Below are 22,000 nucleotides of genomic sequence, written 5' to 3'. Positions count from 1 at the left end.
TGCAGCGGCATCCCAGAGCCCTCGGGGCTGGACGCAGCTTGCACCAAATTTCAATCTTTGCAGAGATTTTTCGAACCGACTACCCCAGCCCCACCTCTGCGGCCCCCTGACTCCCCTTCCCGTGCTCCGGCCGAGTTCCCCTCCGCCCAAAAAAACTTGCTCAAAGGCCACTTTCGGAACTTCACTCTCTCCTTTTGCGACACCTACACGGTTTGGGACTTGCTGCTGGGCATGGACCGTCCCGACAGCCTGGACTGCAGCCTGGACACCCTGCTGGGGGACCTGCTGGCCATAGTGGCCAGCCCGGGCTCCGGGGCCTGGGAGGTGTGTAGCAACTGTATCGAGGCGTACCAGCGGCTTGACCGACATGCTCAGGAAAAATATGACGAGTTCGACCTCGTGCTGCATAAATACTTACAGGCGGAAGAGTACTCAATTCGGTCCTGCACAAAAGGCTGTAAGGTAGGGACTGGCATCCGTGGCCACGAGGCGGGAGTAGTGGCGGTGGGCCCGAGAAAAAAAAAAAAAAAAGGAGCCCTCCCCCTCTGCCCACCACACCTCCTCCCAATACCCCTACCTTTCAAGCTCTGCTTTGGAACCCGCCCTGGAGGAGCCTCAGGGATTCAGGTCAGGTCACCACCTGGCCAACTTCTATTAATTCCAGGTTTGGGCAAGGTCTGACTGGGGCCTCTTGGCACCCTGCCCCGCTTGAGGAGGGAGGGGTCTTGGGGCCCTTGTCTGGCAAAGGGGTGGAAGAGGGATCTGGCCTCCATCTTCAGCCATAGGTACCCTCTTTCCTGGGCTGGAATTGCAAGTCTTGGGAGTGGCTGGTGCAGGGGGAAGGCCAAAGGTGGAAGGAAGAATATTTGGCAACCTAGCCCTCATCCTTTGGCCCCTGGGAATGGGCTAGAGGAGGGGCACCCCTGCTGGTGGGGCACAACACACTGTTGACCTTATGTGACCTGAGGTGGCCGGTCAGAACCTAGGTAGGCGGAGCCTGTCTTCTCCCAAGGAGAATCTCCTTGCCAACTCCTCTTCCCTGACAAAAGGAGCTGGAAACAGAGCACAGCGACTTGTGGGAGGGACACTGAAGGTTGGTGCATTACCAAGCTCCCAGTGCTTTCCCAGCGCCCTGGGGTGGCAGAGGGGGGACAGCTGGCTTTCTGGCTTATGGGAACAGGAATCCAGAGGAGAGGCAACGCTGCAGCAGAATGGGCCTGCCTAGGGCAGAGCTGAGTTGAGAAACTTCTTGACCCTCAGCAGGGTAGTTCTGGGCAGTAGTTGTATGGGGGCTGGAAACATTGGTGACATCATGTTGGCTCAACCTGGCCAGGTGGTCTGCCTTTGGGAGGAAAGAGAACAGCAAGGTCAAAGGGTCAAGTGATAAGGAGATAGGGTGGGGTGGTGGCCTCACCCATCCTCAAGCAGGGACTGGGGGGAGTGGGGGAGAGACTGGGAGCTGTAAAGGGAGATGGTTGCCTCTTAGTCTAGCTTGTCTCCTACCAAGGCTTTAGAGAGGGCCAGAAAGTGCCCCTTTCCATCCAATGTGACCCCTGTGGACTTCAGTAGGATTCCATGCTCTTGGTGGGCTCCTTATATGGTTGGGTAGGAAAGGCGTAGCTCCTTGCTTCTGACTTCACTTTCTCATTCTCCTTTTCCATTTTCTCGTAACCTACCTGTCTTTCTCCCGCCTCCCTCAGCCTCAGCTGACTCACTGTCTCACTCACACTACCAAATGAGATATTTCATTTCTTAAAGGTGTACACACACACACACACACACACACACACACACAGTCATACACCACCACCACTACCCCAGGCAAAGTCACACAGATATAGTTTGTCACACCAAACAGTGCCATAGAAGCAGACACCCACACGTACATCTCCCCACCATGTTAGAGACACAAAGGCAGAAGTCCTATCACATGAAGAAGGACACATTTTGTCATAAAGAGATAAAGACATACATACACTCAGTGGGAATAGATGGATATGATCTAATAGTAGAAGGAATATAGAATGTGTGTCTTTTGTGGCCCTCAATTCAACCCCGTGGCCCCAACTTTTCCTTTTCTTCAATCACCAGGATGAATGAGAGACCATGCCACAACTTTCCCATGGGTTATCCCCATGTTATAATTGGCTTCAAGCTGTGTCTGATCCCAGTATATAATAATCACTCATGTTGATTATTTTTACCAGGCAGTTTGGTATAGGAGAAAGACCACTGATCTCCAGGATTTAGGCCTTATCAGCCTCTACCACTTGTTAACAGAGTGACCTTGGGCATGTCACTTCACTTTAAGCTTTCATTTGCTCAGTTGTAAAACAGGGATAATCCTTGCTCTGCCCACATTCTCAGTCTTTTGTGTGAGATTCAAGTAGGAAGAGAGGTAGCTGATCGTATTTTAAAATAATAATATAACATCCAACATTGTTCTCCCATATATTATGAGATCACAACTGCCCAAGGAGACTGGTAATACCAACACCATTATCCCCATTTCACAGATGAGGAAACTGAGGTGCAGGGGGATCAAGCAGCTTGCCCTAAGGTTTCTCAGCTAATGAGCAGGAGTGCCAGGCCTCCAACTCACATGCTCTGTTGCTAAGACCATGTGTTTTCCAGTGTCTCCCATCAAGTTCCCAGTGGCCAGGGTGCTCCCTCCTCTGCTATTTCTCCTTGTCTGTCGCTGTTGCTCTCCCTCTCTCGCTCTCCCTCTCAAGCAAACTCTGCCTGCTCTCTTGCTGCCTGCTGTGCCAGGAGAAGGGCAGTGCCAGCTCTATAGCTTTCTTCCTGTCTTTCCCACCCCTTTCCAATGCTCTCTCCCTCAACTGAGGCCTAGACCTAAAGGGCTCTTGATTCCGGCTGTATTATGGGCACTCCTTTTTCCTGCAGTCCCTCTCTCTTCACCTTATCACACCACTTGTATCCCAGGCCTTTTCTGCCGATCCCTGATCCTACCCCCAGGCTCCAAGCCTACCTGTTCAGCTCCTACCCCAAATGGGATCCCTTGGAGATGATGAACATCCTTAAAGCTTCTCCAGGGTGGAGGGCCCACAGCCCCAGGCCAGGATGAGGGGGCTTCCTCTACTTCTGGAAGCCAAGTCTGAACCTGCTTCAGGGCCAGGTGACCCCCATCCCTGGGACCCTGTCTTAAGTGTCTCAGTCAGATCTTTCCTGGGAAGCCCCCAGGAACCCTCTTCTCTCCCTTTGCAATGTCTGCCCCTGTTTTGGGCCCCACAGGGCCCCACAAATCATACCTGTCCTCACTGCTGCTGCTTGTGACACCTCCCAATTTAGTACCAGTTGCAACATTTCCTTAATGTGAGACTTACTTCCTCTCACACAGCAGGGCGATGTTAACTGAGGCAGGCCATGCCTATCCCCACCCTGGCCTCTCCCAACCCCAGGGGCCATGCTCCACCCCCTAATCTCCTTATGCACACCCCAAAACACTTACCTCCCCATCTCCTTGGCCCTTCTGGCTTTGCCTAGGGTTACCGGACAGCCACCCCACTTCCCACAGCTCTCCATCCTCCCGTCCCTGCCATGCCCCTGCCTGGTTCTGATTGCCTCTTCCCCCACCTCTGTCCTTCCCTTCTCTAATTCAGGGGTTGACGGGAGTGGTGGAGATAGAAAAAATCTCTGGCCTCTTCTCTCATAGCTCTGATCCGAGAGGGGCTAGAAACTCAAGAGAAGGATAGTTCTCAGCTTTCTTACCAGTCATTTGACGACAACAGTAAAGGTTAGTGCCAAGGAAGGATGTGATAGTTCTACTCTGTTCTGAACTGGCCCAAACCCACCTGGAAGACCATGTGTTTGGTTCTGGGTCATACACTGAGCAGGTCTAGAGGAGGCTGGAACCCAAGTTCTCCTGGACAGAGTTGAAGAAGCTGTTTCACCTGGAGAAGAGGACACTCAGAAGGCTGTAGTTTCTGCTTTCAAACCTCTGAAGAATTGTCATGGTGCAAAAGAAGAGGCATGTCCTACTTAGCCCCAGGGGCACTTCGTAGTTAGAAAGTCCTGGGTTCAGACCCTGCTCTTTCATTTATTATCTATGTGACCTTGAGCTAGGGACTTTTTTCCTCAAAGCCTCACTTTTCTCATCTGTAAAATGAATCTCAACCCTGTGAGGTCATTATTAATGAGAAGTCCACAACGGTACCTAGGCACAGCAGAGTTACTCAGTTAACAGGTATTTTTTCTTCAAAGAGGGACCAGACTGTGTTAGGGGGAGGTGAGCTCCTATTCTCCAGGAAATGTCTAGCCTAATTCAGTCAGACCCCTAGAAGAAATGCTGTGGAAATAACTCTAATTCCAGATTATGGAGAGAGTTGGACTAAGTGACCTCTGAGGTCTGTTTCAGCCGAGTTAAGGCCCATGAGCTGAGCCTGCTCCATGAACACCCTGAATGGGAAGGGCTGGGGCAGGAAGCCTAACACCCACACACAGTAGGGAGGGTCTGCCAGATCCAGTGCCTTGCCTTCTGTCCATACCCTTTGGGGTCCTACTCTTCCTCCACTCTGGCTGGCAGCTGTTTCTTCCTCGCTGCCTTCCTCTCTTCTCTGATGTGCCACAGCTTTCCTGCCAAGCAGGACTTCTGGGCTAATGCTGGTGCTGAGAGCAGGGGGCTCAGGGTGCTGGGCAAAGAGCAGGCATCCCAAGTTGGCCAGTGGTCCCTGTTGTCACCCAAGCTCACAGGCGGGGACTAGTGCCCACAGTAAGCCTCCCCAACTCAGGGTTCTTGTGGGCAGAGAAGGTGCCCTGGTCCCTGTTTGGGGGTGGAGGAAGGGGGCGGCAGTCAAGAAGCTGCCTCCTGGGGACCATGGCAAAGCCTCCTGTTGGGGAGGGGCCTCCAGATTCACAGAAGCCTACTGCCCAGGAATTTGAGCCTTGGGTTTTCTAGAAGGTGCAAGGACAGAAAAGAGGCAATGTTTATAGCTCAGACAAGGATACAGTGGGTCAAACAAGGGACTGGGAAAGTGGCCCCATGCTACCCATGCCTCTCCAGGCATCTGACCCAATCCTGACCCCCCACTATTACCCTTCATATTCCTCTTAAATTTTCACCCACACTCAACACCTCCCATCCACATACCAGTGACCCCACAACCTTCCCAATCTTCTACTCAAAGATCACCCTAGACAAGCATGTCAAACTTGTGGCCAGCAGGGCACATGCCTCATTTAAATCCAAACCACATCCCACATCTCACTCTCTAGTCCTTACCCCTACACCTACACTCCTCCTACCCCCACTCTTCACAATTGTTATTCCTTCCCTCCCCCCTCCCTGCCCCCTCCTCTTGACCCTTTCCCATTTCCCATCCCTCTCCACTCCTTTCATCTCCCACCTCTTCCTCACACCCCTCCCAACCTTACCACAAGCCCTTACCCCCAACTTTCCTGGCACTGCACCTCTTTCCCTTGACACCTACATGCCTCCTCACCCCTGGCATCCCTCATATCCCACTCACGCTTAACCTCCCTTTCCCCATCCCTCCTCCTGCCCCCCTTTCATCCTCTGATCCCCTCTCTTCCTGTCCCCTTTATCCCTCTTCCCTCTCTCTCTGCTTTTTTCTTCCCTCCCTTCTCTCTTCCACACTTAGGGCAGACATACATGCATGCATACACGTACACTTAGCTACATAGACTCACACACAGACACGCAGTCTTCTTCATGGCTGCTTCCCATCCTTCCCACAGGCTGGTTCTTGACTACTATAGTCACCATAGCAATGGGAACTTCCTAGAAGGATACCTGGTATCTTCTGGAGGTGGGGGTGGGGGAATTAAAAGGAGGAAGGGAGCCTAGCAGCCTCCCACCCAATCTCATGGCCTGGCTGGAAGTCTACTGAACACAGTGGGGGTAGGGAGTGAGGAAAGGGAAGACAGTGGGTGGGGGTGAAATTAAAGGAGGGTCAGGGATCTCTAAACTCATCATGAGCGTGAGAGAGTGCATTATAAGCCATGTAGGGATCTAGACTAATATGGGCTTTGTACTCTGATGCTGACCTGGGAGATCTCGGGGTAACAGGCATGTAATGAATGAATGTTCCTATGGTTATGCAGACCAGTGTATGTGCAGGTGGCCAGGGACACTGGACTAGACTTTTCTCCATGGGCATAAGAGGGGGTTCAGAAAAGCCTGAATTTTTGACACCTTGAGCCAGGCAGGTTGTTAGAAGGGAGAGCGAGGGAACCAGGTGAGCTGAAGCTGGCCCTGGAAAGGGAAGTAGTTATTATGGAGTGATATAATCCATTCCAGGGCTGCTTGAGTGGATTCTGGAGAAAGGAGCTGGAATCTAAACCACAAGTCTCTGGGCCAGAAGGCTGGGCAGGCTGGCACCGGAGAAGAAGGGGGTAAGAAAAGGGAAGGGGGAAAGGAAACAGCAAGCTTTTGACCCACAATGTGCCTAGGAGATGCCAGGGCCTTTGCATGTGTCCATGAACTCATTTTATTATGACAATGGTCCTATAATTATCCCCATGTTGCAAGTGAGGAAACTGAGGCTCAGTGAGGAAACGTGACCTACCCAGGCCACATAGCTAAAAGGTGGGAAGACTGGGATACACAACCAGGTCTGTCTGTTCTTTCCCCAGTGCACACATGTATAAAAATGTTAATAATCTCCTCCAACTGTCCAAGGCAATCAATGCCCAGCTGGCTGCTGAAAGACTGGGGCAAAAAGCTGAACTGTCGGCAGGTGCCATCCGGCAGGGCCTTTTGATAGCTTGTAGGGGGCCCCTGGAGCATTTCAGACAGAGAATGGGGACCCACCAATATCCTCTTTGTTCAATACCCTAGTCTCATGTCCTTGAGACCCAGTGCCAATCACCAGTATCCTTCTAGGATGGTGATGGAGGAAGGCATGAGGAAGGGGAATATTTACTACCTCTTTTTTCTGCAGACTCTGCAAATGAGATAGGAGGAGCTGGGCTCCTCTTGCCTAGAGAGAAGGTATCTGTTATAGTCTCAGCTTCAATCTGCTGGAAGGATCAACTGGGGCAGGAGGAATGAAGGTCCCCTAGGTAGGCCTAGTGCAAGCCTGAGCCCCATCCACCTGCTGGGTGGGAGAGCTGAAAGAGGAAAGAGTGACACTTGTCACAACACAGCCGGATTAGGCCTGGCCTGGGCTTTGGGCACCTAGTTCCCATGCCAGGGTTTAAGTGAGCCCTGGTCTTGGATGGCTATGCTTCTCTTGCAGGTAGAAGGAAGTGCCAACTCACCAAGTTTTGCCTGGAGAGGGACATGTGGTAGTGGTAGGGGTACCATTATTTCCTGTCTTTTTGTTTGGTTTTCAGAAGATAGTATGGCCATCTGGCTGGTTTGTGAAAGGTGAACCTGTCTGCTTAGTATTGAACTCAACTAAAATTTCCATGTTAATCCTTCAGAATTATTATAGCCTCAGAGTCTTTTTTATAATTAAAAAAAGGTCTTTGAGAAACTTTGGAAAATAGAAGTACAACAGAAAAAAGGTCGCAGCAACACTCTGTGACATGCACTTGGAGTGAATTCATGGCCACAGAGCCATGACATTGACATAAGAGTGAATGAAGGAAGAGTCTATTTCTGGTGGTCCCTGGATGTAACAATACAGTGAATGTTAGGGTAATTGCCTGTAAAGAAACGGTTTAGGTGCTACATTCTAGGGCAGCCGTGGGCAAACTACGGCCCGCGGGCTGGATACGGCCCGTTTGAAATGGATAAAACTAAAAAAAAAAAAAAAAAACCCGTACCCTTTTATGTAATGATGTTTATTTTGAATTTATATTAGTTCACACAAATACTCCATCCATGCTTTTGTTCCGGCCCTCCGGTCCAGTTTAAGAACCCATTGTGGCCCTCGAGTCAAAAAGTTTGCCCACCCCTGCTCTTAATGTTATAGTGTATTGATATGTCTTTTTGTGGCACATATGAAAGACACATAGATATAGATATATAATATTTTTAGTTTTTATTGTGGTAAAATATACCTATAAAATTTACCACTTTAACCACTCTTAAGTGTATAAATCCAGTGGCATGAAGTACATTTGCACTGTTGTATAATCATCACCACTATCCATTTCTAAAACATTTTTATTCTCCTAATCAAAAACTCTATTAGTATACCCATTAAGCAATTACGTCCCTCCCTCTCTTCCCCCAGCTCTTGATAGCCTCTATTCTACTTTCTTTCTCTATGAATTTGACCACTCTAGGTACCTCATATAAGTGGAATCATACAGCATTTGTCCTTTTATGTCTGGCTTATTTCATTTAACATGTTTTCAAGGTGCCCCCATTTTATAGCATGAATTAGTACTTCATTCCTCTTTATGGTTGAATAATATTACATTGCCTGGATATACCACATTTTGTTTATCCATTCATCTCTATGGACACTTGGGTTGTTTCCACTTTGGGGCAATTAAAAATAAAGCTGCCATGAACATTCATGAACAAGTTTTTGTGTGGACATATGTTTTCATTTCCTTCCACCTCTTTCTATGGTGAATGAGGTTGTTATGAACATTGGTATACAAATATTTGTTTGAATCCCTGCTCTCAATTCTTTTGGGTATATACCTAGATGTGGACTTGCTGGATCACATGGTAATTCTATATTTAACTCTTTGAGGAACCACAACACTGTTTTCTACATTGGCTCCATCATTATACATTCTTACCAGCAATGCAAGAGGATTCCAATGTCTCCACATCCTCATCAACACTTGTTATTTTTCATTTTTTGTAATAGCCATCCTAATAGGTGTGACTATATGTTTTTACAAGTTGAAATCACATCGTTTTTTACTCTGGTCTTTTAAACATGGTATTAAAAGTTATACTGAGTATATTTCCATGTAATTAAATATTTGTAAACATCATTCTTTTTTTTAACCCTCACCCGAGGTTATGTTTTTATTTATTTGAGTGAGTGAGAGAGAAACAGAAACATCAATGTGAGAGATCATGTACATGCCCCAACCCGGGATGGAACCTATAACCTAGGTAAGTGCCCTGACTGGGAATCAAACCTGCAACCTTTTGGTATATGGATGACGCTCCATCATCTGAGCCACCTGGCCAGGGCCGTAAACATCATCCTTAATGAGTGTACAATATTTCATCACATGAATATAATGCAATTTATATATATATATTGCAATATAGTCCTCTGTTGTTAGATATTTACTGCCAACTTTTGCTATTATAAATGATTCTGTGATGAATATTTTTGTTCATAAATCTTAGACCTGTTTCCTTTTTTAAAATAAATACTATCTCAATTATTTTTTTCTTATTTCTCTACTTTGCTGAGTTTCGTAAATCACAAAGTAATGCATACTCATTGTACCAGATCTAACAATACAGAGGCTAATAAAGAAAACATTAATAATCCTCCCAGTCCCTTCCCTCACAGTCCCACTGCCCTGAGGTCACTGATGTTAACAAATTTTGGAACCCTTCTCTCAGAGCTACAGAAACATTTGCACACAAAATGCCTTTTCCTTTCCTTTGTTTTGCATACAAATGGGATCATAAACTTTAATTCTGCAGGATGAACATTTGGAACTAGTCTTAGAGAATCAGAGTAAGAACCTTTTTTTAAGGCTTTTGACGTACAGATTGCTTTCTTACCCAATTTCTTTCTAGAAGGATTATTCTAGTTTATACCCTGGCCAAAAATGTGAGACTAATTTACCACTCTTTTTCAGCATTATCATATTTTTGAAGTTTTACTAATTTGGAGTTGAAAATGGAATAGCGCTGGCTTTCAATTTGCATTCCTTGGGTCAAACATTCATTTTTCTTGCTTATAGTCCATTTCTATTGTCTGTTTTATAAATTGTCTGTTCATGTCTTGTGTTTTTCTTATTGATTTCTATGTACTCTTTTATGTGTATTAGTGGTTTTAACCTTTTCTGATCACATTTGTGGTAGGTTTTTTTTTAATTTGTTATTTGTTATAGAGATGAAAGGAAGGAATAGGGGGAGGGGGTAAGAAACTATCCCAGCCACTTTTTACATACTTTATCTCACTTAATTCTTACATCTGCCTTGTGATGTGCATATGTATTTCTCTCCATATAACATAGGAAGACAGGATCAGAGAGGTTAAATAACTAGCCTAAGGTCATTCAGCTAGTAAGACTTGGAGCTGGGATTTGAATCCAGGTCAAATCTAGGGATTTGATTGCCAGAAAGCAATGGTACTACCCAATCTGTGTCAGAGTAATTATACTATAGGTAAAGCCTTGTGCTAGTTGCTTTACAGGCATCATTTACAGAAAGGTAAGGATAGGTGCTTTTATTATCTCCATTCTACAGATAAAGAAAGTGTAGATCAGGGAATTTAAGTAACTTGCTTGAGGTTTCATAACTGGTAAGAGCAGATTCAAAATTTGCCTGCTGGACTGTTTGAGTTTTAAAATGTTTGACCCTGTCTTCTACCCATACATGCTGCCCCCCTAGGGATCATCATTTTGATTCCAAATTGAGCCCCAGATAGAGAAAGTATTTTTCTTACAGCTACACAGCAAATTAGTGGCTGAGTACCTGCCTCTTTATTGGTGATTTGTCCAGGACCACACAGCTAGTTGGTGGCAGGCCCAGCTAGTTAGTGGCAGAGCCCAGCTCTGGCTAACTCTCCATCTTAACTGGAGTAAAAGATTTGCAGTGAAGAATATTTATGGGACAGGCTGGGAAGAAGGAGCAATTAGGTAGAGTATGCAGCTGCCCTAAGACCTTTCTGAACAAACAGACTCTGGCATTGGAGTTCCAAGGCAAGGCAGTTCCAGAAGCCCCTAAATGATAGGACCTAAAACAGGGGAACTGACTTTCAAAGGCAAGAAAATCTTTCCACAAGGAGACAGCTGCCCTCCCTTCACCAGTTGCCAAAGATGATAGCAGGAATAGTGAGCCTGGGGCTCTGAGTAGGAAGCTGGTGGGTTTGGAAGAAACAAAGCAGCAATTGCCTCTTTTCAACATCTCTATCTCCCAGGTGTGTGTGTGTGTGTGTGTGTGTGTGTGTGTGTGTGTGTGTGTGTGTGTGTTTAGAGCAGGGGTGGGCAAACTTTTTGACTCGAGGGCCACAATGGGTTCTTAAACTGGACCGGAGGGCCGGAACAAAAGCATGGATGGAGTATTTGTGTGAACTAATATAAATTCAAAGTAAACATCATTACATAAAAGGGTAAGGTCTTTTTTTTTAGTTTTATTCATTTCAAACAGGCCGGATCCGGCCTGCGGGCCGTAGTTTGCCCACGGCTGGTTTAGAGGAAGGAGGGAAGGGAGTGCTTTGATGGAGGAAATGATCATTTGTATTCCCTACTACCCAAATGTTCTCCCCCCAACAAACACACCTTTACAAAGACACCATTACTCATACAGGGAATGGGCTGAATATACTGATTTTAGAAAAGTACCCTCCCATCCAGTCCTAGAAATTTCTCCCTAACTTGACCTGAAATTCCATCAAAATGATTTGTTTGCGTAACAAGCTAATTACTTCCATGGTGATAGTGAAATTGAAGGAACCATCCGAGGAGCAATTATGGCATATAAGAGCTTGGGCAATTGAAGTCCAGGTAAACCTGGCTTCAAATTCCAGTTTGAAATCTGTTTTCTCCATAAAATAGTTGTTGACACCTTGAATATATTATTTTATCTCTCTTGAAAACTTCCTTTCTCTGTATTCAAAACTAAGAAATAGGGCCATTTACAAAGCTTAAATGACATACAACATACTGATGTCTTTTTTTGTATTATTGTCTAAAGTTTTACATATATCTCCTTTTTCCCCCCGACATGCTGATCTCTTAAGATCACAGTGTCTGAAATCAAAGTGCTCAAGAAATAGTAGCGCCTAGCCAGTGTAGCTCAATGGTTGAGCGTTGACCCATGAACCAGGAGGTCACGGTTAGATTCCTGGTCAGGGCACATGCCTGGGTTGCGGGCTCAACCCCAGTGGGAGCATACAGGAGGCAGCCAATCCATGATTCTCTCTCATCATTGATGTTTCTATCTCTCTCCCTTCCCCTCTCTCTAAAATATCAATTAAACACACACACACACAAAGAAATAGTAGCCACCTTTATTATTATTGGCTGTGTGGCCTTGGACAAGTTTATTTAAACTCTATTCCTGTCCTCACCTGTAAATATGTCTCCACCCCAGGGGGTGGTTGTGAGGATTCAATGAGTTAATAAATGTCAGTTGCTTAGAACAAAGTCTAGCATATAGTATGCACTTAATAAATGGTACCTGTTATTCTCACCTTAATTAGATCTTTTCATCCAAATGACTGCTTAATACCCAATTGAGATTGACAACACTGGAGTGGACTGCTTAGGAAAAAGGAAAGGTAATTTGGGAGCAGGGGGTGAAGTATCTGATGTGGGGGTCAGAGGTCAGGAGCCAGAAGGCAACTGGAGAGATTCTAGTGAGTGAGGGTACAAACATATGCTTAGGTGGGCAAACGCCTTGATTTACCTACCCCCCTGACTTACCTACCCCCCCCGATTTACCTACCCCACTGATTTACCTACCCCCCTGATTTACCTACCCCCTGATTTACCTAACCCCTAGAGACAAGCACAGCTGACAGATCCTGTTATCAGGTCTCTCTTCTCCGCAGCCTCTCATCTGTCTAGCAAGGCACCGCATTTGAGTAAGGTGGTAAGGCAAAGACAGGAAGCTTGTTTTATGATGATCCCTGCAGAAGACTGGAGATTGCTTCCGGGAACTTGATTCAGGACTAGCAATGCACAATGCATGGCAGACAGGTATGCCTGGGATGGGCATTTGGATTTTATGCCAGGCACATCTGTGTGCAGCTCAAAGGAAATGATGGTTGTTACTGTCACACAGGCACCATTCCTGTGGTGGCCTCCACAGCCATTGGACAGATGCCCCCAAAGTTCCCCTTCCCTCATATTACTTCCTTTCTTTGGATATTGGACCACTCATTCATTCTCTTGGCGTGTTAAGCTTCCTGGCCCAAGCCTGTGGCCCAGAGAGTGGTGATGGAGCAGTGATCCAGCACTGGGCAGGCAGTACAGGACATGGGGCTTTAGGGTTTTGGAGCTGAGTCTGGTGAGATTGGTCAGGTCAAGTCTTAGGGATTTTTTAATTGTTTTTGAGGTACATGGCTGTTAAATAGTTCATATTTTTATTTTATCAGAGTGATATATTTTCATAATTTTAAAAGATATGTATAAGCTACATATATATAATCACTCTTCAGAGTAAACATTTGAAACTCTCTTAGCTTTTTCTTTTGATATTTATATCAATGTTTCTACCAGTACTGCTATTTCTTGGCTTTTCTGTTTTAAATATCTGGGTGTGTATGTGTGGGTGTGTATAAACACATACATATATACACATGTGTATATCTATCCTATATATATCCTTGTTAGCATATATATGTGCTAATATATATGACACATAGAGTGTCCCCAAAAATGTATACACACTTTAACAGCTGATAACTCACTTAATTTTCACTCCTTTTCAGATTTAACTGATGTGAAATAATTAGTGAAGCCAGGCTACCAGCTTTCAACAAAGAAAATTTATCCTAAAGTGCCACTAGACTTTTTTATGAGGATACATAAAAGATAAAGTTTATGGCACAAACCTGGTAACAGCCGACGAATTGAGGGCTCCCAAAAACCGAATGAAATTATTCTTGAGGTTTTTTATTCCATTGTTTCGCGTTATCAGCAGTGCCTAGACCAGATGGTCATCAGTTTGAAAACAGGCTTGACAAAAAAAGTATTTAATTCTGTAGATTCCTGTAAATTTTGAAAATGAACTGTATGTTAATAAACACTGACTTTATAATCATTCAAAGTATGTGTACATTTTTTGGGATAGCTGTGTATCCTTGTAGCTTGTACCTATCTTTTAAATAATAAATATAGATCTTAATGCTTATAATTAAAACAAAAGCCCTATGCTCCACCCCTGAGCCTCACTCTTCAGAGTTAAATACTTCCAAATCTCTTAGCTGTTACTTCTGATATTTACCTCAACAACTCAAAATGGCATGCTAATTTTTTAATTTTTTGTTTTAAATATCTGTTGACTTTATTTTATTAAAAGGATTTAGCTGTCTTACTACAAGCAGAATCATATGTGCACACATACTTCGCCTCCCCTTAGATATCCGGTATGGATGTATCACAATTTCTTTTTTTAACAGTAGTCCATGTTTACATTATTAAGATTATAAATATTGTTCACAGCTGAGTCATGTAGAATACTGTGATTAGATTTCCTTCCTTGGTCACCTTGTTTTTCTGGAGTTAATAATTGCCTCTTTTTTTGGTTCCCATGATGTTTTGCTAGTGCATCCCCAGTGTCTTCGTCAGAGCTATAAAAATCCATGCAAACACATTAAATGACCCATTACTTCCACCATTTTCTTGGAGCTCTTTACCTTGCTCCAGTGTGGGCTCAATGCTAGAGGCTTGGTTTTTAAGTACTTGGATTTCAAGTACATAGCAAACACCTCTTCTTTATACCCAGCTCAGTGTGAAATGCCGAGGGCAATGCACAGATAAATAAGGTACAATCCCTATCTTCATGGACCCTACAGTCTCAAGGATGTTTAATTTATACAGATATCTCATCAGAAGGCTTGGGCTTCTTGCAGGGACTTTTACCAAACTATCTTTGATCCCATACTCTAGGGCAGTGGTCGGCAAACTCATTAGTCAACAGAGCCAAATATCAATAGTACAATGATTGAAATTTCTTTTGAAAGCCAAATTTTTTAAACTTAAACTATATAGGTATGTACATTGTTATTAACTTAATTAGGGTACTCCTAAGGCTTAGGAAGAGCCGCACTCAAGGGGCCAAAGAGCCGCATGTGGCTCGTGAGCCACAGTTTGCCGACCACTGCTCTAGGGAGGTCTTCCCCTCTCAATCTCAAATGAATACCAGAAGAAAACAGTACTGTCGACAGGAGGGTTGATAATTCTACTTGACTCTGTGTTGATAAACTCTATCTTGGGACACAGTTGCAAGGGACACAGGAAAATAAGAACTTGTCTGACTGTGGACAACCAGTGTAGAGAGAACTGGAAACCATGTTCCATGAAATAGTTGAGAAAAAAACTGGGAATCTTTGGCTTATTGGAAGAGTAGTCTACATTTAGCTATATACATTTTTCTTCCCTCATGCTCCCTTTTATATTGGCTAGTCTGGTTTCTGTCCCCACTGCTCCACTAAAACTGATCTCACCATGGTGAGACTACCAACATGATACTGTCAAAGTCCTTATCTGTTGACCATTCCCTATTCTTTGAAACTCCTCCCCTAATTTACAGAATGTCACTCTCTTCTGTTTCTCTTCCAATCTCTTAAACCACTCCTCCATCTTCATCAAATTGCTTTCCTCCATCTGCCCCTTAAATGTTAGTGTTTCCCAGGGACCCACTGTTGATCCTATTTCTCTCTGTGATCACTATCCCTAGACAATATCATCACTTTCTTGGCCTTCACTATTGCTTTATCAGTTGGGGTGGGGAGGGGGAAGGCTAGTTTATGCTCTGGTAACAACTCCCAAATATCAGAGGCTTAACACAACAAAGAGTTATTGCTTGCTAACAATACATGCCCAAAACAGGTCAGCAGGGACCAGTGCTCATGATAGTCACCAAGAGACCCAGGCTAGTAAAGGATTCATTTCAACACCACTTACACCGTCAGCAGCAGAGGAAAAAGAATGTGACAGATTATATACCAGCTCTTAAAGCTTCTTCCAAGAGTTACCCATGTTACTTCAATTCACATTTCATTGTCATGCCTACTTCAAAGAGTGTGGTAAAGTATAGCCCTACTGTGTTCATAATGATTAACCTCTTAACTCTTGATGACTCCCAAACTTTGAGGTCTAGTTCAGACCCTCCTTCTGGCTCACACCAGTATGTCCAACGGCCTCCTTGGCATTTCTACTTAGCTGACCTACATATGCTTCAAAGTCAACATGACCAAAACGGAATTCATCTTCTTCACTCCTAAATCTATTCCTCTTCCTGGCTTCCTACCCTTAATGAATGAAACTACTATTCATCCTGCCACTGAAGCCAGAAACCTGGTAGTCACCCAGACCCCTCTTTCTCCCTCACTCCCCACATCTAGAAGTTATCATGTTGATTATACCTCCTTGACATCTCTCCTTCTATCCACCCCCTTCTCTCAATTTCCGAATTCTGCTGCTGCTGCCTTCATTGAGATCCCCAGCACCTTTCCCTCAGGTTGTTGTAATAGTCTCCTAACTGGTCTCTCAACCAATCCTGATGCCTACAGTCCCCATATAGTCTGAAAAGTTAGTCACAGAAGTGGTAAGCAATCTTTAAGAAGCAATTATTTAAAACTTGTTAAAGGTTCCCCTTGCCTATAGGGGAGAAACCCAGCTCTTCCTCAGCATCCAGAGCATATTATAATATGGGCATGGCCTTCCATGGTTGTCCCTCCTGCTCCTTGAAGATGGTAATCTTGTCTTACTCATCTCTGTGATCTATAGCTCCCAAGCACAGTGTCAGGTACTCAGAAGATGTTCAGAAAGTGATCATTGCATGGACAAATGGATGGGAAGACCTGTTTCAGATAAGTTTATAAATATCTACAGGGCTAGCATGGGGGACAGGAAGCCAATTATTCTGTATGGTCCTAGAAGAGATATTAGGAGCCATGAGTAAAGCCACAGAGGCATTCTCTCAACTCAGAAGGAGGAAGAACTTATTTAACTGCTAGAGTTGTCTGAAAGTATGGGCTGCCCTAGGAGACATTGAGTGCACTGTGACAAGAGGTTCACAATAAGTAGCTGGATAGAGCTTTGTGGTGATGTTGGAGTGGAAATTCCAAAAGCAGGTAGAAAAGTGGAGTGATGCCTCTTACAGTCCCTTCCATTCTGGAGTGGTCATGAACCTGCCTCCTCTGCTCACCTGATTGATATGGATCATCTAGGCTCCTTAAGAGCTGCCCCTGTGTTAGGGACACTGCTTCTCCATTAACCAGGCTGACACTGGCCAGGCCAGGCCCACCCAGCCACTGGCCTTTGAACAGGTGGCCTAAGGGGCTTGAAGGCACCAGGGCTCTCTGGAACTGTACTTGGTCTAGGCTGTCACCTACCTCTCAAGCCATCTCCCCCACCTTTCCTCTAAACCAGGCCAGGCCACTTTGACTCAGGACTGCTCATTCTCAGAAAGCTGTTACTTATTTTTATAGCCACTTAAGTAAAGTCATGTCATGCATCTGGATTTGCTTCGTAATGCCTCTAATCCCAGAATGACTCTGCCAATCCCAGTGAACTGCTGTCACCAGAGTTATGTCCATGATCTCCCCTGGATTGGAGAGACTGACTTTGACTTTACCCTGTTCTGATTCAACTCTTTGAAAGTCCAGAATCAGGAGTAGGTGCACAATTCTAGGTGTGCTGATGGATGCAGTGCAAAGAGACATCAGATTAATCATCAGAGTACCTCCCTTCCAGCCCTGGCTTTTCTGGGCCTCACTTTCCCCCTAGGTAAAATCTGAGAGTGGGGTAGTTACTTCTGTGCTGTGGACAGTGAGTTTCATTCCCAAGCCCAGCCCAGATTGCTGCTCTGCCTCCACAGGCTCTGCAGCTGCAGCTCCTGGCCAAGGATCCCAGAGGTGCATTAAGAAAGCAAGCAGCTGTGAAGGGAAGGTCTGTAGGGAGGATTTGGATGGGGAAACAGGCCTTAAGGAGGGGAGCTTGTTGGAATCCAAGAAGGAAACTGCCAACTTCCTTGTTGGCAAGAACTGACGCTCTCCTCTCTACAGGCTTTTCCAGACTCCAAACCAAGAAGTCCAGGATGGCCTCCTCTTTCTAAACCCTCTGGCCCTGAGTCTTGGCTTTGGGCTGTGTATACACATGCACTTGTGTGCATTCATGCAGCACCCTGGGGGCCAGAAGCCAGGCGCTTCTTTCCAGAGGAGGATAGGGATGAGAATGCCCTGTCCAGGGCTTAGAGATAGGGAGCAGAAAGGTGAGGCTCTCCAGGTCCCCTGCTCCTCCCTAAACTAGCAGCTACAGAGCCCAAGAGGGGTAGGGATCCCCTTCATCTTGCCTGCTCTCATTTCAAGAGTGGCTTAACAGCCCAACTGGGAGGAGTGGTGGGACAGCCTTTCCAGCTTCCTTTTTGGGTTAATTGGTGTTCCCTCTAGTTATTCCCTGCTTCCTTCCCATCCCAGTTCCCATAGCAACTTGTCTGTAGCAGCCAGAACTTGATTGAGCCCAGCGGTGGCCTGACTGAAGTGGGAAAAGGGGTTCTATAGGGAAAGGAGGGCACTGCCAAGCCAAGGCTTCCTACCCCTCCCCATCCTCTGCCACTACCTCAAGGATCCAGGATGGGTAAGCTCGGAGGACACGGCCTGATGAAGAAGTCTTTCTGCCACAGCTGGAGTTGAAGAGCTGGAAAATCCAGGCAGGCCTGGTTTTTAACTCTTCCACCTACACATACCCTTGTGTCCTGCCCCCCTGAGTTTGAACTTCAAAGTCACTGGTAGGATTGCTTAGTAGAAAGAACTCTGGAGCTGGAGTGGAGAAACCAGGTTTCAAGTTTCTCCCTCTGCCATTATTTTACATGACTGTAGACAAGTCCTCCCCCTTTTCCTAGGCCTTTGTTTCCTCATCTCTAAAATGGTGTACTAGGGTTGAGCTGATAGTTCTCTGCATACTGAAATAACCCCAGATGTTTTGAGAAACTACAGATGTGTGGGCCCCACCCACAAGGATTCTGACTTAGTTGGTCTGGAGTGTGATGTGGGCCAAGCAGGAGCATTTTAAAAAGACTGTCTGAATGATTCTGATATGCAGCCAGAGTTGCATCTTAGAAAGCAAAAAAAATATCCAACCCTCTGGCCCCGAGTATTGGCTCAGTGGGTCTCTCAACTGCCTATTGTCTGGTTCTAAGACATTTCCTTTTCCCTGCATGCCCCAACTCCAACAAGCACCACAGCTTTCCTAACCTGGCTCTTCTCCATCCTTGTGGATGAGTGCCCAGGGTCTCTGTGCCTGTGGAAACAAGTCAGCCAGCCCACTGTGGCTCAGTCCTAACACTGATGAGACAGGGCAAGCTACTTAGGCCCGTCTAGGGGAGAGGGCTGCAGAGACTAAGGCAGGCTGCCCAGGTGGTAGCACTGAGAGCCAGACTTTTCATCTGAGAAGGACCCCAGGCCACCCTTGAAGCAGATGGGCCAGCAATGGCCTCAGCTGGCTGTCTGTGGGACCAAGGAATTGAATTACCTCTCAGACCCTTGTTGATCTTCTTCTTCCATTCCCCTCATTAGCTCCTTGCCTGTTCCTGCCTCACCACCCACAAGCCTGGTGTCCTCCTCAGGCAATCTGCTCGCCTACTTGTTGCCATGGTGACTCTGGCTGGGGGTGTGGGGTTTGATGGAGGGTCGTCTAATTAAGGAGAAAGGTCACACTCCCACGGTCAAGCCATCCATCTCTTGCTCCCGCCTTCCTCTCTCCCTACATTCCTTTGTAAATACCTTTTATTCCAAAAATTTCAGTTTTCATTCCTCGCTCTTTCCCCTAGCGAATGAGGGGAGAGCCCAGCCACCACAGCTTGCCATTAGGCTAATTGCAGTTTTCTGGGAGGAGGGCTGGAACCTCCTCACCTGGGTGAAGAAATATTGAATTGGAAGAGCTGAGGGAGAATCCCTTAGGGGTCTCTGAGCCCCTTTGGTGGAAGAGGGGGTGATTCCACAGAGTTTGGGGTGAGGCTTGAAGTGGACTCTGGTTCCAGGCTGTAGAGATTGTGGCAGAGGCTGTGGAAACAGCCTCATCTTGGCACTCTGGGGCCCAAAAGGTGGCAGGGGTCTCTGAGGTACTGGGGCCCTTAACTCTAGGGGTTTTCTTTTCTTTCCTGCCTTACTTTTATGTCTTTCTCCTAGTCTCCTTATGCTCTTGTATTTCTCTCTTACCCCTGCTTTCTTGTACTCCCATCTTCCTCACCCATTTTTCTTCCCTTGTTCACTCTTACCCCATCTTTCTTACTCCCTCTTTCTTGGCCCTCATCTTCACAGCCTCACTCTTAACCCCATCCTCTTACCCTCTGCTTTCTTATCTTTATCTTCTTTCACTCTCACCGTACCTCTTTATTTTCCGTACACCCTCCATCTCTTATTCCCGTGTTCTTTCTCCTTAACCCTGTTTTTTCCTACCCCTGTTATCACCACTATTTCTTACCCTCCAACTCCATACTGTTTCCTATTCTCTCTTTCTTACACACCCTTGTACTCCTTTACCCCACTGGCCCTCTCTCCTACCCCTTGTCCCCATCTCTGACACCTCCAGCTCTCTCTTTCCCTGCCTCTTACATTCAGCTGTTCTTTTCCACCTTCCTCTCACACCCTTCTCATTCCTTTGTAAATATATTTTATTCCAATAATTTCACTTTTCATTCATATAAATAAAATGTAACACAGGTATGCAAGAAACATGTGTACAAAGATATTCACTGAAGCATTGTTTACTATAATATACTTTAGTATAGTATACTTTAGTATACTTTAGTATAATAGTGAACACTTAGTAATAACTTAAATGTCCATCCACGGGAGATTGATACCATTTTCACTCCATTCATACAAAATCATTCTCTGTTCTTTTAGCACACCATGTGTTCACTCACCTCCATTGCTTTGTTAAAGCTGTTGCCTCTGCCTGAAATTCCCTTTTGTCTTATCTCTACCCAACCATCCAAAATCCTACTGTGAGTCCTATTATCCCCTGGCTGAAATATTTTTTTTCTTTCTATCTTTTTTCTTTTCTGTTTTTTATACTTTTAAAAAATGTTTAAAATTTTTTCCATAGCTAAAATCCCAACTTTTCTATTTGCTTCCCTCCAATGTTTAACCAACGTTTAACCTCTCCTATAGTATGGATCATATGCCAGAGATTCAAGTTAGATGTGTCTATCCATGAAAATGGAATTTCTCTGAGAGTAGGGACCTGTCCTCATTTACTTGTCCTGTTCATTCAATCAACAGACATTTTTTACATATATTGTGCTAAGTACAAAATGGTCAATACGACAAACCCATATCTGTTTTCATGCATTTCACATTTTAGTAAGGTTGACAGAAAAAACAAAACAAGGATGAAGCCAAAGTCATACTTGTGGTGAACAGTTAAGAAAAAGGGAGAATGATGAGGGGGCATCCTAGCTAGACTAGTCAGGGAGACCCCCTCTGAGGAGGTGATATTTGAACTGAGGCCTGAAAGATGAGAAGGACCTAGCTATGGCAAAAGCAGGGGGAAGAGCATTTCAGGCCAAGAAAACAGTATGTGCCAAGGCCCTGAGTTGGGAAGAAGTAGGTCATGTTCAAGAAAAAGAAAGATAATCTCTCCGTGTGGAGCATGATGAGCTTGAAGGGAGAGGTGTAGAAAATGAGGCTGGAGAGACAGAGGGGTCAAGTTTTGCAGGGGTTTGAGGTCTGTGGTCAAAAGTTTGAGTTTTATTCTAAACTAGAGGCCGGGTGCATGAAATTTGTGCACTGGGGGTGGGGGTGAGGGTCCCTCAGCCCAGCCTGTGCCCTCTTATAGTCCAGGACCCCTCTCTCCTTACCGCCCACCAGCTTGCTGCTCCCTACCGCTTGGCTCGCTGCTCCTTAGTGCTGCTGCGGAGGTTCCCGCCACCTCTGCTGCACTCGCCAGCTGTAAGCCCGGCTTCTGGCTGAGTGGCGCTCCCCCTGTGGGAGTGCACTGACCACCAGGGGGCAGCTCCTACATTGAGCATCTGCCCCCTGGTGGTCAGTTCATAGTGATCAGTCATTCTACCGTTTGGTCGATTTGCATATTAGGGTTTTATTATATAAGATAGGATATTGAATGTGAACTGTAAATGAAAAATAAAATTTAAAAAAGAACCAAATAAAATTTTAGATCTGAAATTTTTAAAATAAATATAGCTAATCTAATAAAAGAGAAACATGCAAATTGACCATACCTT

General features: G+C 45.5%; 1 protein-coding gene across 1 annotated transcript in view; it reads left to right on the top strand.

Annotated features, from left to right (window-relative positions):
* The window catches only part of FAM155B (family with sequence similarity 155, member B), a 29,592-nt gene that overhangs the window by 321 nt on the left and 7,271 nt on the right, over positions 1-22,000 (top strand). Inside the window, exon 2 of the mRNA XM_005886607.2 lies at positions 6-462. Coding sequence (XP_005886669.1) covers positions 6-462 — 457 coding nt within the window. The remainder of the gene's footprint in view (positions 1-5; positions 463-22,000) is intronic.

Source organism: Myotis brandtii, unplaced genomic scaffold (assembly GCF_000412655.1).
Source record: "Myotis brandtii unplaced genomic scaffold, ASM41265v1 scaffold994, whole genome shotgun sequence".
NCBI lineage: Eukaryota > Metazoa > Chordata > Mammalia > Chiroptera > Vespertilionidae > Myotis > Myotis brandtii.
This window is presented reverse-complemented; position numbering and strand designations above follow the sequence as displayed.